Source organism: Channa argus, chromosome 13 (assembly GCF_033026475.1).
Source record: "Channa argus isolate prfri chromosome 13, Channa argus male v1.0, whole genome shotgun sequence".
Lineage (NCBI taxonomy): Eukaryota > Metazoa > Chordata > Actinopteri > Anabantiformes > Channidae > Channa > Channa argus.
The window spans coordinates 4,057,981-4,073,238 of record NC_090209.1 but is presented as its reverse complement, the minus strand read 5'-3'; the positions used below and the strand labels follow the sequence as shown (position 1 = coordinate 4,073,238).

General features: G+C 42.3%; 1 protein-coding gene across 5 annotated transcripts in view; it reads left to right on the top strand.

Moving 5' to 3' along the window:
* The window catches only part of sall4 (spalt-like transcription factor 4), a 34,232-nt gene that overhangs the window by 2,300 nt on the left and 16,674 nt on the right, over nt 1-15,258 (top strand). Inside the window, exons 5-8 of one of the 5 annotated variants that reach the window (XR_010916363.1) lie at nt 20-82; nt 179-430; nt 547-4,341; nt 4,542-5,044. Coding sequence is in view for 2 of the 5 variants with exons in the window: in XM_067527082.1 (XP_067383183.1) it covers nt 4,669-4,714 (46 nt within the window). In the remaining 3 variants the exon portion in view is untranslated. Of the gene's footprint in view, nt 1-19; nt 83-178; nt 431-546; nt 4,342-4,541; nt 5,045-15,258 lie in introns of those variants that run through there. The other 4 variants (XR_010916364.1, XR_010916365.1, XM_067527082.1 and 1 more) reach the window with 4 other exon arrangements.

Sequence of the window (15,258 nt, the reverse complement as noted above, 5' to 3'; positions counted from 1 at the left end):
AAATGTTTTTGATCTGCAGGTTGCACTTTTAAAACACAGTATGGTCAAAAAGATATGGAGCGGCATCTCAAAACCCACACTGGTATGTCAGTACCCTGCACGTGTCATTCTCTGCTGATTGAGCCCTTGGAATTTAGATCTTAACCCAAGTGTTTTTTTTTTCCCATCTCACCTCCAGGCGAGAAGCCATTTGAGTGTGAGCTGTGTCACAAGCGCTTCAGTCGGAGGGACAAGCTGAACATGCACAGCCGCTCACACACGGGCGAAAAGCCGCACAAGTGTAAACACTGTCCCTACGCCGCAGCAGACAGCAGCAGTTTAAAGAAGCACCTGCGTATTCACTATGATGAGCGACCGTTTAAATGCCAGATCTGCCCTTACGCCAGCCGCAACTCCAGTCAGCTGACTGTGCACCTCCGCTCACACACAGGTAAGTCAAAAATCTATCATAGGCATCAATGGGATGGGATTGTTTTGTTGACTATTGAAAATTATTTTGTGCTTTTTGTGGGTTTTTTTTTGTTTTTTTTTGTTTTTCAACCCAAGGGGATGCACCTTTCCAGTGCCAACAGTGTGATGCAAAGTTCAAAATCAATTCGGACCTGAAGCGGCACATCCGGATTCACTCGGGTGAAAAACCTTACAAATGTGAATTTTGTGAGTATCGCTGCGCCATGAAAGGCAACCTGAAATCTCACATTCAGATCAAACATGGCACCAACAACTCCTTCCAGTGTCTCCACTGCGATTTTAAGTGCGGCAGCAAAACCGCTCTGCGGCAGCACTCGCGAGAACACGAGCCCGTGCAGCCCATGCAGTGTTCCAAGTGCACTTATTCCTGCTCCAGCAAGGGGGCACTCAAGGTCCACGAGAGGATCCATTCAGAGGAGCGGCCCTTCAAATGTGACTTCTGCACCTTTGCCTCCAAGCAGCGCAGCAACCTCGTCATTCACAAAAAGAAGTGCCACCCGGACAAGCTTGAGAAAGGTGTCAGTGGGAAAAGTGGCAGAAGCGGAAGAAAAGGTCGTTGCAGTGACTCTCCGAAGCCCATCAGCTCGAGGTATCGCGCCAAGCTAGATGCAGCTCGAGCCTTCTGCTGTGACTCGTGCAACGCTTCATTTGTTCGGGAAGACTCCCTGCGGAGCCACAAGAAGCAGCACCGAGATGCTCAGAACCTGTTTGAGCTCCACCTCTCCACCCCAGCTGATGATGTCAACCTGGTTCCTGTCGCAACATCGCAGAGCAACACGCAGCTGGAGCTCCCCATCACATCCGACTCTATGATTCCATACAGCAGTGCGCAGCTCAAAATCATTGTATCTCATTCCCTGGGTCAAGACGACCCTTTGATACCGGTTGGTACCGATATACAGAATAAGACCAGCATGGTTCTGCTGAGACCGGAAAATCACGACATGGTAGTCAACTCCATGATCCAGCAGGTCAACCTGTTGACTCCGATGCAACCCCTGGGGTCATCCCAGACGGCAGAGGCCACCCTTGAGCCCCAGGCGGTCCTCTTGACGCAGCTAACTCCAGACGACAGCAACAACCCCCTTCACCAGGCCCTGCTGCAGACGGCCATAAGTGCGCAGGACTCCAGCAGCAGCACACAGACTTTCATTACCACCTGCTCTGAACTGGAGGGCCTCAATGCCTTGATCCAGGAGGGCGGCAGGGAGGTCACAGTGGTGACAGAACGGAACGCCTCCCTGGTGACCGCAGCCACGCCGCCCGAAATGGGGTGCGGCGCATCGGGGGACGTGTCTAAGCAAGCAAAAGCTGCGAGGGTCGACGAGAGTGCCTTACAATGTGAGGAAAGTGCGTTGCTGCTGCCAAACATCAGCCTGGATGTCCAGAACGTGGTCATCCACAGCGTTCCACTGATTGTGTCGGCTCATCAACAACAGAGTGCAATAGAGCAGCTGTCACCTCACACCCTCTACTCAGATACACACACCCTGGAAGGAATCCCACAATAAGTTTCTGATCATGAAAAGACTTACAACTGCATCATAAGCTATTTTCTTTGCCAGTGAGAACTTCTATCCTTATTAGTAACAATTTCCATTTCTAGCAGTTTAGTCCTTAACAACTGTAGTAACCATTTTTTTCAGCTTTACATTCATAATTATTTCCACCTCTTAGAATATTGAATTGTTGTGGCAGCACACTAGATTAATCCAGAACGTTCGGGGCTGAATACCTTTTTGAACATGTAGGTTGATCATTGGGAAAACATTTCATTCACTCAACTTTCAAGTGTCTTTTTTTTTTTTTTTTTTTGAAGCCATTAAAATGAAAATTATTTCCAGCCAACATCACCTGAAGTGTAAAAGAATAAAGTGCAGTGAAACGAGAGCACGGCGCTTGAAATTCGGTGGGTGGATTTCTCCAGTTGGTCCATTAGGTGGCAGCACAGCCATGTGAGTGAGGAGCGGAGTGTCGTTGAGCAGCATTGATTCCATTTATTGTGTACATTTTAACTTTTTGTGGAAATGAATATTTTCTGCTCCTTGTTTTGAATGTTGGAAGTAGAAGTCAGTTGTACAAAACATTAGGCCACATATCAAGGTCTTGGTTTCTAAAAGCCAAGTCGCTCACCCAATAGATTTTTCAATAAAGTGCCCGTTTTGCTTGTGGCTATCTATTATTCCAGCCATTTTTACACGCAGACTTCAGCACTTAGTATTTGCAGAATGAAGGCTGCACCTGAATAGAGTCCCCTGTGAACAGTTGAGCATTGATTTCTCTCTGCTCCCCCGGCACTAATGGCTCTGCTGATTCAGACTCCTCCGTTTTCTGGCTCAGCATGGCCACAACCTCAAAGGAAGTCGTTTGATGAGTGACTCTTTGGCTGCTCTGAAGTTTCCCCTTCAGAGTTTGTTTTTGTTCCAAAGTGCAACAAAATAGTTCGGGAACAAATAATGACAGCAGTGAGCATTTCGTTGTTATACTATTAAGAGGGAATTTGTGACATTTAATCACGTGGCACCGTTGGTGTCCTTAATAACCAATACACACACCAGGAAGAATTTGCCCAGATGTGAACTGGAGAAAAGATGGGTATCGAACTGACAATCTGCTCCATCTACTGAGCCACTGTGTCATGCGACTGCGAACCTTTTACCCAATTAATATTTTCAATTACGGCAGCCTCTTATTCTGAAACATTCAGAAATTACATGGAATGTATATTTTGAATAATAAAGTACGTTTAGGTTAAGTAAGAGTTGAACGCTTCAGGAATTTAAAGACCGTTTACAATGAGACAATAGAAAAAAACAAATATGTAAAGAAGTACTGTTTATTACTATTCTGTAATAAAAGTTGACCTCTTACATAAAGTCATAAGGACTTAGTGCACTGCACTGTAGAGAAACTGGCAGGTTTTGCCATATTTTAGCTAAGTTAATCTAACCAGCTGTTGGCTGTAGCTTCATATTTAATCATACATGTAAGACATATTTCACAACTGTAAAAGGTGGATATAAATGCAAAAGTCAAATGGTTGCATTAATAGTTTTAATACATCATGAAATGTTTCAGATTATGATCCCCGCAGCACATGTAGTAGGTACATTTAGCAAGCAGCAGGCTAAAAATGCCGATTTTCCTGCATAACTAGTTTTACTCTACTATTCTACTTTTACACTTATTTTTGGCAGATAACTTTAAAAAGGCTACTGTATGTACGTAAAGTATTCGAGCTATTTGGTTGCTTTTACTTTACCAGTTTTGACTACTTCTTTTAACACTATACTAAATAGGTAATGTGTGCTGCGAATCAGCATCCACGCTCACCGATCCTGCTAAATTAAGTTAATTTCCTCGTGGACGAAATTTAGGAATTCACATTTTTAAATGGCTCCTTCAGCATAAAGTAGGGAAGAGTTGTTTACTGGCCTGGTGATACCTGAGAAACCCAAAGCAACCAGTTTATCCTGACATATGTGATCTGTTAATACAAAGCACCCTGTTCTGCAGTACCTGCCCTAAAGCTCATATTAACATTATAATCACAAAATGATCCCGTGTGTCAGTGGTGACCCTTGTGAACATTGTGTGATCTCAGTACTCAGGTTTTAGCACTAGATCTTCAGGTGGAATTGCAAAAAAGAAAACGTTTAAAATTCCATTATATATGAAGGTGAACATTACATGGGAAAAGCAAGAAATGCTCTCTGGTGTATTGTCTTTGATCTATTATCTAATAGACTTCTAGGCCCTAATCCCGAGTGCCCTCGAAAAGGAGAGACCCTCTCCCTGTTCCACTTGTGACATCATGAATGGGTTGAGTGCTTTTTCTCCGGACCACTAAATTTCGCAGTTTTCCGTGAGGTAAGGTTTGAACTCTTAGAAATCAAATTGAGTACGTTTTTTGGAGGATTATTTGGCTATAAGTTGAAAAAAAAAAAGCATCAATTGTATCATAAACCCCAGTTTAGATCTGCCTAATCCATCTTTTTAGAAAGGGGGCAGGGCTTCCAAATGTTGATACTGTATGGCACTTTTCACTTCCTTCCTTCCTGTGTTTTCAGATGTCATGTCATGAATGGGGTCATAAATGCCCCCCCACCACCACCCAAGAAAAAAAAAAAAAACAGTTTCCACCCAGAGCTGCTTGAACAAATCGTACGAACAGATCCAGAGAGGACTGCGTGACAGATGGACAACATTGCACATGAGTATAAGACACCAGCTACTTTAAGTGGTGAGAAAATGTCAAAGGCCTGTAAAAAGTTCATTTCTCATATCACGAGCAGTTATAAATCGTTTACCCTGCGTCTGAGTGCAAACAGTTTTTCACACCACATTCCTTCAGATTCAATGCATCACTCCATCCAACAATACATTTCTGACCTTTGCTTTGTTTTGCACACGATTTGCTATCCCATCAGTAAATGGCATTGAATGTCTTAATGAAATTAACTGATTGGTAAAGTATTGATATGGATTTGTTTTCCAATGCAAGCATCTTTTGGCTGTGACACTATTGACATCTTAAGTGAGTTTTGATTTCTCAATACACGGGAGGCTTTTATCTTGTCTCAGTTCAATCCTTTTTGTCTGTGTGCTAGAAATACACGGTGATAGAGCTGTTTGATCAGGCTTTTACGGCCAGGTTCCAGAAAGACACCTTAATTTGCTGCTGTGAACTCTCTGAGTGATTATTTGCTAAGGCATTATTAGGTTATTGTAATGTGTGCGGAATCAATAGCATCACTTCAGGGCAAACTGGCTGCAGAATTAGGTTCTTCTAACATCACACACAATTCAGAGCTCAAATCTTCACATTAGACATCCTTTTCTTTGTGTGTGTGTGTGTGTGTGTTTTGTTTTTTTTGACCATCCCAGGTTGTCAGGAAGTTTGAACCGACAGGCTCCTTTGTTGATGTTCCTTTAGGATTGAAAGCAGCACTTTAAAACCAGTCCTCAGGGGGCAGAAAAATAAGGATAAATTCGAACCAAGAGACATGGCTACAGAGGGAGCACAAGGGCCCATAAAAGTCCTTTATTGGACAAAGGAATGTTACAGTATCTCCTGCTCTGCAACCCAGAGTCATTGCCTTTTATTACAATGTGGGTTCACCATTCAGCAATGAGCACTGAGTGTGATATTGTGAATGCAAATAAGCACTTATCAGCTTTTGTGATTCAGCAACAAAGACACTTTGCCATTGTTTTCTCCATCCTGGTTCGGCACCACTATCCCTAAACAAATGAATGTTTGCATCTTTTTTTTTTTTTTTTTTTTGACAGTGAAGCAGGAACAATCACTCAATTGTTTATTGAATGTAATATTTAGCGGGATGCAAGTTCCACTTGGAATGCTGGCGTTTAACACCTCGCAGATACAGGATACGCCGTCAGCGTGTTCCTTTGCAGCACAGTCAGTTTGATGTGATGTTTCCTCGTCAGCTTGCCATCAGACAGTGATTAGATTACTCTGAAACATTTTAATAATTGCAGTTAAAGGACGTTTTCTGAACCATCCAAGCATTTGTAGCAAAAGCAGATGATTGTGTGGGCGTTTAAAAACGAGCGGTTAGCACCTGATGTGGGATTCACAACATTTCAATTGAAAAGATGACTTATTTCTCATCTCTGACGGTCTTGGAATATTGTCCTAATTAAACTTGTTGCATAATCAAACAAACCTTTTTTACATTTTTAGAAATTCTACTGGTTTTGACAGATGGCTGCAAGCCAACAAAATATTTTCTTTGTTCACACATGCCTTATCCCAAGAAAACAAACATGATGGAAATTTGATCTTTACACATACAAGCTATTGTTGTGTGTGTGTGTGTGTGTGTGTGTGTGCGTGCGTGCTTAAGTCTGTGTTTACCTTGCCTGTATTCAAAGTGCTCAATGCATGTAGATGTACTGCTGCTGCCAAAGGTATTTTTCATGCAATGTGAAAATACAAGTATAAATGTATAAATACCAGTTTGTTTTTTAAAACTCGGTAACGGTGGGAAACAGTTTTTTTTTTTTTTTCATAAATGCTCTCATTTAGTTTCATCATGTATATCCTTTTTATCTTTGGTGATGAGTCGGTACTCTCAGGGACGTGTGCAGTGGTGAACCCAGGAAATGTCCTTGTTTTCATTTTGATATGGGGGGTGTTTTTTAGGAACGGAGAGGTTGAGTGAGGGGATGGTGATGGAGGCAGAGAGAGAGGACAAAAGATAAGATTACGCCCTGTGCTTTTTCAAGTATCACTAGCATAACAACTGCTATCGTTTAATGGAGAATATTTCTTCAGAATTTCAGGGAAAATGTTTTAATTGTGCCTCCGACACCGATGATGTTCAATCTCTTTGGATAAAATTCTACCCCCATAATGTCCACCCCATCAACCCCATAATCTCAGTCATAGTCTGTCCATATTTGCTGTTTGTTTGACCCCATGAGGGCACAAACGCCTGGCTGATCCTTCATCTGAGGACAAAGCTTACGTTTGCAGTGACCTCATAAATGCCTGCGCAGAGAAAACAATGGCTGATGAATTTAGCACGAGCCGGGCACAGTGGACAGCGGGGACGTAGCCCAAAACTTCCAAGTGTCACGGAATGTTTTCAGACAAGGATCGACACCTTGGCCAAACAGAGGGCAACTGTAGCCTGGTGGCGTTTGTTAAGGGCTGCAGTCATCAGTTTGTTGGACTAAATGTTTATATGAAGCTTTGTCACTTTTGGAGAAAGTCAGAGATGGTGCTCCTGCTCCTTGGGGGAAGAAAGACTCTTTGTTTTTATAGGCTGCCTGGAATGTGTTAAGGACTGTGGACATCTGCTTTATTAGCATATGTGAATTCACCCCCAGCTATGAATCTGCTGGTGGTCTGATAGTGTGTCATACTGTCACTGATAACTGTAAATACAGACAGCTCTGCAAATGGATCCCAAACTAATGCGTGGGTTTTAATCCCAGGTGCAACATTTACATTTAAAGCTTTGAATGAAAGAGGGGAAGTCTTTGTTAGGAGCACGTGTTTTAAATGCAAGTTTTTCAATTGCACCACACGGAGATTAGCACTATATGAGCGATTGTGTGTTGCTGCAAAGTTTTAGTCTGGCTCTCCTGGAGCTTATTGGTGTGAAAATTCCTGAGAAGTGTTTCTCAGAGTCATTCTCAGGTCATTACAGATGCATCCCACCCATGCACTCATACCGGCTCGCGGATTAGCATTTTCTTTGTCAGGCTAATTGCATTATTGTGTGTGTCTCTTTGTGTGTGTGTGTGTTTTAATCACACAGGGGATATGACACCATACATATGTATTTACAGTCACTTATGGAGGATTTTATTTTATACAAATGGAAATTAAATACTTTTCACTGTGGTTGCTAAAGCGTTGGTTGGTTGGTTGGTTGGTTGGTTGCATGTGATATTTCATTCATTTCATGCCAAAAAATTGGTTTGTCTGAGCAATTGTGAGCAAAAATACATCATCTGATATTTCTGCGCTTTGGGGGTCGAGGTGTAACACTCAGCCCCGGGGATAGTTCCTGTTATCACTACCACATGTCAGATTATTCATTAGTTTATGAATGATGGGCCATTTTTTGAAAAAGCTGCCTGATAAAGATCACATGGCAAAGTCCCTTCACACAGATATCATCTATTAAATAGACCAGGTCCATGTAACCTAACACCTTTTAGGGAATGCACTCAATCAAGCCCATTGTTTCTGCTCACATACAGTTCCTTCTGTGAGATAAGTATGGCCTGGCCACGGAGATAACAACAATGCCTTAAAAGCATGGATGAGACATTCACCGTCAACACCTCCGTTTGGGAGATTCTCGCTCAGTTTTGTGCGTCGGCTTAGCCATAGAAGTGGATTAAATACAACAGAAAAGTTGCTCTGCGGCAGCCAGTAACCGCCAAACTGGTCAGACTATTAGTCAGCGTGTAATGAGATGAGCCTGTGTCCGTGGCTGTGATTCACTTAGCCATTTGATGAGGGCAGCTCCTGAATAGGAAGCATAAATATTGTGGCATGGAGGATGTGAGTCAGGATAGAGAAAATCCAGTTCATTGGGCCATTACTTGAGTTGAAAGGAACGGGAGGAAGTTGGTTTGAAGATTTGTCACCAGGGGGGTAGATTGGCTATGCACAAGCTCAGGAATGTAAAAAAAAAAAAGGGTGTTGGGAGATTAGTTTTTCCATAAATAAGACATAAAATTAGTCAAAGACAATAAGATTAATATAATATTATTTTCAGTTTTAATTAAGTTATTCTAGTTTTTTTTTATTTATAAACCAATTTATATTAGTTATGAAAGCAACATGATATTCTCTTTAGTTCTCTCTAGTGCTTTCCTGCATCCTTTCATCATATCATTGAATGTATTTTGACTACATCCCTGTTCCTGCTAAAAGCTTATTTAAGGCAGTTGTCCTCCTCAGACACTCATCAGCAGTGGTGGGAGGCTGATATATCCATCTGCGCCTGCGAAGGGCCACTAATCCTTGACAACTGTGCCCCTCTGGCACCATATCTGTTGCACTGCTGTTTGTGTGATACAATAGGCTCCCCTCCTTAGTCCTTGAAATTGTTTTAATTAGCCCCACCGTGGGGGCTGGGGGCTGCAAACATAAGACTGGCTGAAGAGGAGTGAAAGAATCACAGCAGCATGATACTATGGGGTTGGAGAAGACAGACACATCTGTAACCGAGTCAGTGCCGTAATAACAACACGTTTCCCAGATCAGACTTTTAGATAGTTCGTGGATAAGTTTGATACAAACGTGGACAAAACGCTGCAAAATGTCACTCGAATGTCAGTAACTGCAAAGATCTCAAACTTGTTATACTTTTCTTGATAGTTCTGTGAATCACCAAGCAAATGCAGTGTGTGCGTGCGTGTGAGAGAGTGAACGTGCATTCGTAGGGTTAGATAAGCCACGGCCACATGCAACAGTCTGTCCCGCCACCCACCCGCAGCACAGACCATTAGACCTCCCAGCAGCCAGCTAGGTCTGCCAGCAAGAGGTGACGAGAAACCAAGTCGTTATGTGATACAAGAGGATTGTGTGACCTCTTCAACACAGCCATAATCCAATATCCATGTCTGTCGTGCAAGTCACGTTCTATTGGAAAGTTAATGCAAGGGATTTTTTTTTTGTCTGTGTGTGGAATGTTGGTCAGAGCATTGGCACCAGTTCTTAGGGGAGTTTGGAGCAGTAGTTGCCAAATAACGAAAACGCGAGTCAGTTGACAAATGGAGGCACAAAACTTCCTTTGGCCTTTTCTGTAAATGTTGTCACCCCCTTCTATATCCAGCTGCCCCCCCACCCCCCCCCCCCCCCCCCCCCGAGTCAAATACACCCATCCCCCGCGTGATCTCCGCCTCTCCCTGAGCAAAGGGAGGAGGGGGTATGAGAGAGAGAGAGCAAAAGGGGGAGAGATATCAACCAAGTGGCTAGAGAGGAGTAAGGGGATTCCTTTTCAAAAGAGGCCACCATTGCTGTCAGAAGGCAAGCTGTGTTACGGACACTAAAGACAAGTCACATCCTCTCAGTCTTAAGAAAAAGACTGGAGACGTGTGTCAACAAACAGCAAAACAGGTCCTTGCCATGGAATAAAGTATTCAGATACTTCAGATTCTGTTTTCTAAAACGCTGCACTTAAAGAGGTCGCACGAATCACAATGCTGCAAAACGTACTGATCGAGCAGACGTGACTAAAACTCGTGTGTGTGATCACAACAACTCTTCTCACTGAGAGACATTTTGGAGTATTTAGTAAAAGGAATTTCATAAGAGTTAAATACATTAGCTTTAAGTAAAGTTTCATTACCACACAGTAAAAATGTTAATTACAAGGAAATTAATTGTAATTAATAACTAAAATGTCTTTACAAACATATAGGGCCACATTAGGAAACAATATCGTTGAATTGGTTATATTAATAGGTTAATAGCTGAGGTGTAGCCTGTTCTAAGTACTAAGTACTACGTTGGATCATTTAATCTACAACCATGGAACAATTGGAAAAAGTTGATCAAGTGTTTCGTATTTGAAATATTGTGCAAAATTATGAGTGACTACAGTTCAGTTAATTGAGAAATCAAGTCACTGAAATTGATATTATATAATGACTTATAACCAGAACCTATTACTACATATAACCTTTCACTGTATATTCAGAAAGTGATATGTGTAAATAAGAATAGTAGAAGAACTTTGGACAATTTGCTGCGAGCTGTCGCCGAGCTGTGTGTTGTTGAAATGGGAATATCTATCACTTATTGCCACAGTTAAACAGAGGCTTAATGATGAAAAATAAAGCTGTGGGACGTCTGTGCGGAGAAGCCTACAATTAACAAAGATTAATAACGGTGTGCTGTGATGAAGCCCACTCTCTCATTCAGGGTCCCCTCAGGCAAACGTTCTGTGAGAAAATAAGCGCTTGTTTGTTTTCCCCCCTCGTAGTCGTGCTGATTATGAGAAACTGGGGACATAAATGGAATTTGAAGTGCCCCTTTCACCTTTTATCATCACTAAAGATGGAACAAAAGAAGGAATTTCAGTGGAAAAACGAGTTATTAATAATCAGTTATTGTACACAAGTCTTTTCTCGGATACTGCAATACTCTTCAGTGGGGCCTCTCTTCTCACACTGCCACCTGTAGTTTGTGCAGTATTAATTGCTGCACTTCCTCAGCAGTGTTTAATGGAGCTCATCGTCTCTTACCAAGTCTCTCAGCAACTCCTCTGAAACTGGACACTCCGGCCCATGTATCGTCTGACAGCACCTTTTTTTTTTCTTTTTTTTTTTTTGAAGTGGACTGAAGCATGGAGCGAGGGCTTTAACACTTAACACTTTAAGGAGGAAGACAATGAGTGCGAGGCACATTTCCAGCCGAGCAGCTGTGTGGTGGAGAACACTTGGCTTTGTCCAGTTTCCTCCCATAGTCACATAGGGGCTGTCATATGCTGCGTCATTGGTTTGACCGTTTCAGATGGGTTTTTGAATGCATGTGGGGCGGAACCGAACACATTCTTGTAAGTGTTGTGAAAGTCAGAGGGTATAAAGACAGACTGGTGTCCAACCGGATGATTGTAGTCCTGGGAATCCGTACTTTTTATAAAGCTGTGGTAAAGTCTACGGTTGGTAATGCAAAAGTTCAACTTTAGGGAAAATATAACACAAGAGTTTCCAGAATGGTTAAAAACACTATTATCAAAGTAGAACTACTGGAACCCAATAATTTACCTGTCTTTAAACCTATTTTAGCTTATATATATATATTGTAATAACCAGAACTACTGCATAAAGTTTGTTTCTAACTATTCCCATCCTCCCTATTCTGCTGATGTAACTGCAAAATATCAATAATCTAGTTTTTGCAAAACCACAATTTGTCTTTTTTACATACCAACAGATCTGAGCTGTTTTCAGTCTTTTGCTTTAAATTGTATTTTCATTTTTTTATGCGCAGATGACATTGATCTTAAAATCTAACATTTGGAAAGAATGTATTGCTTATTACAAAATGTGGCCCCGTTCATCATTTTAACATTCAAGACGTGTCTGTAGTTTATGTCTCGTGCCAAACATCTCAGTGTCTGCATCGTGTTAGCAGGCAGATCCTGTGTGCTGACACAGACAGAAGCCAGTTAAATGTGTCTGTGTGATAAGCCCAACCCCAGCCTTTCATCCTCTGGACATTCGGACAGAGACACAGACAGGTCAGGGTTAATGACAGGCTGTCATTGCACCTTTAATGTACTATGTGTTGAGTAAAGGGCCGTTTACTCATCCCTGCATGGATGATGGTTTTCCCTTAAGAGGAAAAAGACAAAAATTCATAAAAGGTGAAGATTAAAATATATTATGTTCCCTGGGCAAAACGCTGAACCCTAAACAGCCCATTTCCCCATCCTCATCCACACAGTGCCAGTTCCAAGCCCGGTAGAAATTGGGCAGGACATAAATATATATATATACATTATATTTTAAAAATATACATACCTATAAATATTCACAGGGGGGTCCAGTAATGAGGATACTCCTGGTCATACTACAAGTTGAGTTCATAACCCCTTATCTGTTCAACCTAGCCCTCTCCTCTCCCCCTCTTCTCTCCCCTTCCCACCCCACAATAAACAAAGTATGAAGATTTCCTTCAGAGAAGTCGGACTGTAATGGAATACTTGTTAAAAAAGAGAAGAATGTGCCTTAATTTGTCAAGGAGATCTGAGCTGACAACTTTAGTAAAGTCCACTATAACAACCTTCCAGGGCCCCTGACCTAGGGAGGGAGTGACCCCTGACCTTATTTGGGCCTCTTTTATGAGGACTTTTTTCAGCTCTGGCCAGATGGCTAAACTATCAAAGGGTTTTTTATGAGAAAAATCTGCAGGCAAGAGTGGAGTAGTATATTTATCTCATTGTGTGGAGGATGAAGCCTCTGTAACTTTGGAATACGTGGGTCCAGAAAGAACTGGATACACCATGGAGTGTGTGTGTGCGTGCGCGTGCCTGTGTGTGTGTGTGTGTGAGTGCAGGCCTAACATGTAAAGCGCGGTTGAAGTTACATTTCGTCTCTTTTTTTAATAAATAGCATTAGCTTTGTCCAACAAATATGGGACCTTTTCATTAATGTTATTGACCTCAACAGTTTCCGTCTTGCACTTTCTTTTTCATATTCAAACTCAATCATAATCAAGCTCTCAACTTCGATTTTACAGTGTGATATAATTGCCAGATGTCTTGCACAATGCTTTGGATTAGCTGCCTGTACTCAAAGAAATTTGCCTTTGTGTCTTCACTATCAGCAGCTTACTATCGACTGGGTCCTCGATCCTTATTCAACACTAACAGCAGCCAGCATACAAGAAAAAAGCTATTGATTTTATGTCTTTGCAACTCAAAAGCAGCTGCTTGTCAATGGTGGCAATCAGTCAGCGGAATGAAATGAGCGACCTGTTGTCGAACAAGGGCCGCTGCTCTTCAAGCAAACCCTGCAATTTCTTACAAGAGGTGTAAAAGCAGTGTATGCAAAGATTTTATAAATGCTACCCTGAAGCTGATGTGATGCTTACCGGAGATCACAGATGAGCACAAATCAGTGGAATTTGTGTGTTTGGAAAAAAAAAGGGAAGAGTTGTGTGTCCCAGGGTCACTATAACTCGCTGTGCTCACATCACTCATGTGGCGGCTTTATGAGCAATGGGCTGTTGGGTTGAGTTTCTGGGGAAGCATTTAGGGCGGCTCCATAAGCAGAACAACACGGCGATAGGTTCAAGATCCCAGTCGATGTTTAGATTTCATATAACGCAACACTGTTTGTGTTTGTATGTGCATTTGCATGAGTCTAACTGTTAAAAATTAAAAATAAAAAAGGCTGCTAGATCTGATTGAAAGCCCCACTCAGCAGGAAGTGGATGCCTTCTCATACTTACATGAAGAGTCACACAGCTGTTGTTAGCATTACCTGTTTGTCGTTCTCCTCGGAAACCAACTGCACTGCTCCCTCAGAGCCCACTCATCATACGTCTCCTGATTTCTGAATGAACAAGGAGCGACATCATTTCCAGACACGTATTCCACGCGAGTGGAACGGGGAAACACGGGGGGTTTTAAAGTCATTGTTGCACCGATGTATAGGATGAAAACATTTTTAATATACTCAGCCGTCATAACTGGGGTAACATAAGCTGTCGCTGACCTGCTTGTTTTAACGTGGCCGCTCTTTCTCTTGATTGCACTCAGAGGCCGAGTGACATCCGAAGTCACTGGAAGCAGTTAAAATAATAGGAGCTGACCATATGTTTGAGGTTAAAAGAAGGAGGCAGACCCCTCCTTACACCAAGCCAAAGCAGGGGACTGCTGAATATTAGGACCTAATGATAAAGCATTGGTTATTACGATGTTCTCTGGTTTTTGTCATAAGATTTTGTCAGGCTGAGAGGGGGGTGTATGATTTTCATCTTAAAGTTTGATAAATGCATCTTATTGTAAGGAAAGATAACACAGATGCTGTAGCTAAATCAGAGCAAATCTGTAAAATAAACTCAAACCCTGATCACAACTAGCACAAAAATATAAAAAACAATCAAAGTTAGTTATAATGAGTAAAATATTATTAATATTTCATTTGCCATAACCAGTACAAACTGCCTGTTTATTTCCCCTGCAGGGTCAAAAGCTCAGCACATGCACCCACACATGCAAACGCACATGCTGGCTTTAAAAACTACTCGCCCCCCCCCCCCACATACACACACACACACACACCAATAACTGTCTCCACCCATTTTCATTCACAAAGTGCCGCGTTGTGAGGTGGAGCTCATGCTCACCCGTAGTTGTGTGAGTGACAGGGAGAGCTCAACATCACAACATGAATCTACTGACGTATTGCAGAGAAAACTCTGATTTTATTATTGTGACGTTTTATGAAAGACGTACTAAAACGTTGATGCTAAACATTTCCAGTGTAGTCGCCTTCACAGCTAATTTGTGCGTCTTGCAGATGAGCTGGAACCAGAATTACAAGGGGGGCTTCTTCAACCTTACATTTAGTTTTTGTTTTGTATTGTCACAGTTTTACTGTTGGCTACTAAAGTTTCGAAGACAAAGCCCGCCCAGCCCTTGCCAGCCCACCCTGCAGATGACCGAGGAGATCAGAGGCTGTCAGCACGCTTAAACGAGCCAAGAGTCGAGGCTTCAGCCCCGCGGGGGAGGCCAGGGCATGAATGGGGTATTTCCACCGACCTCTATAGCCCCCCGCCGG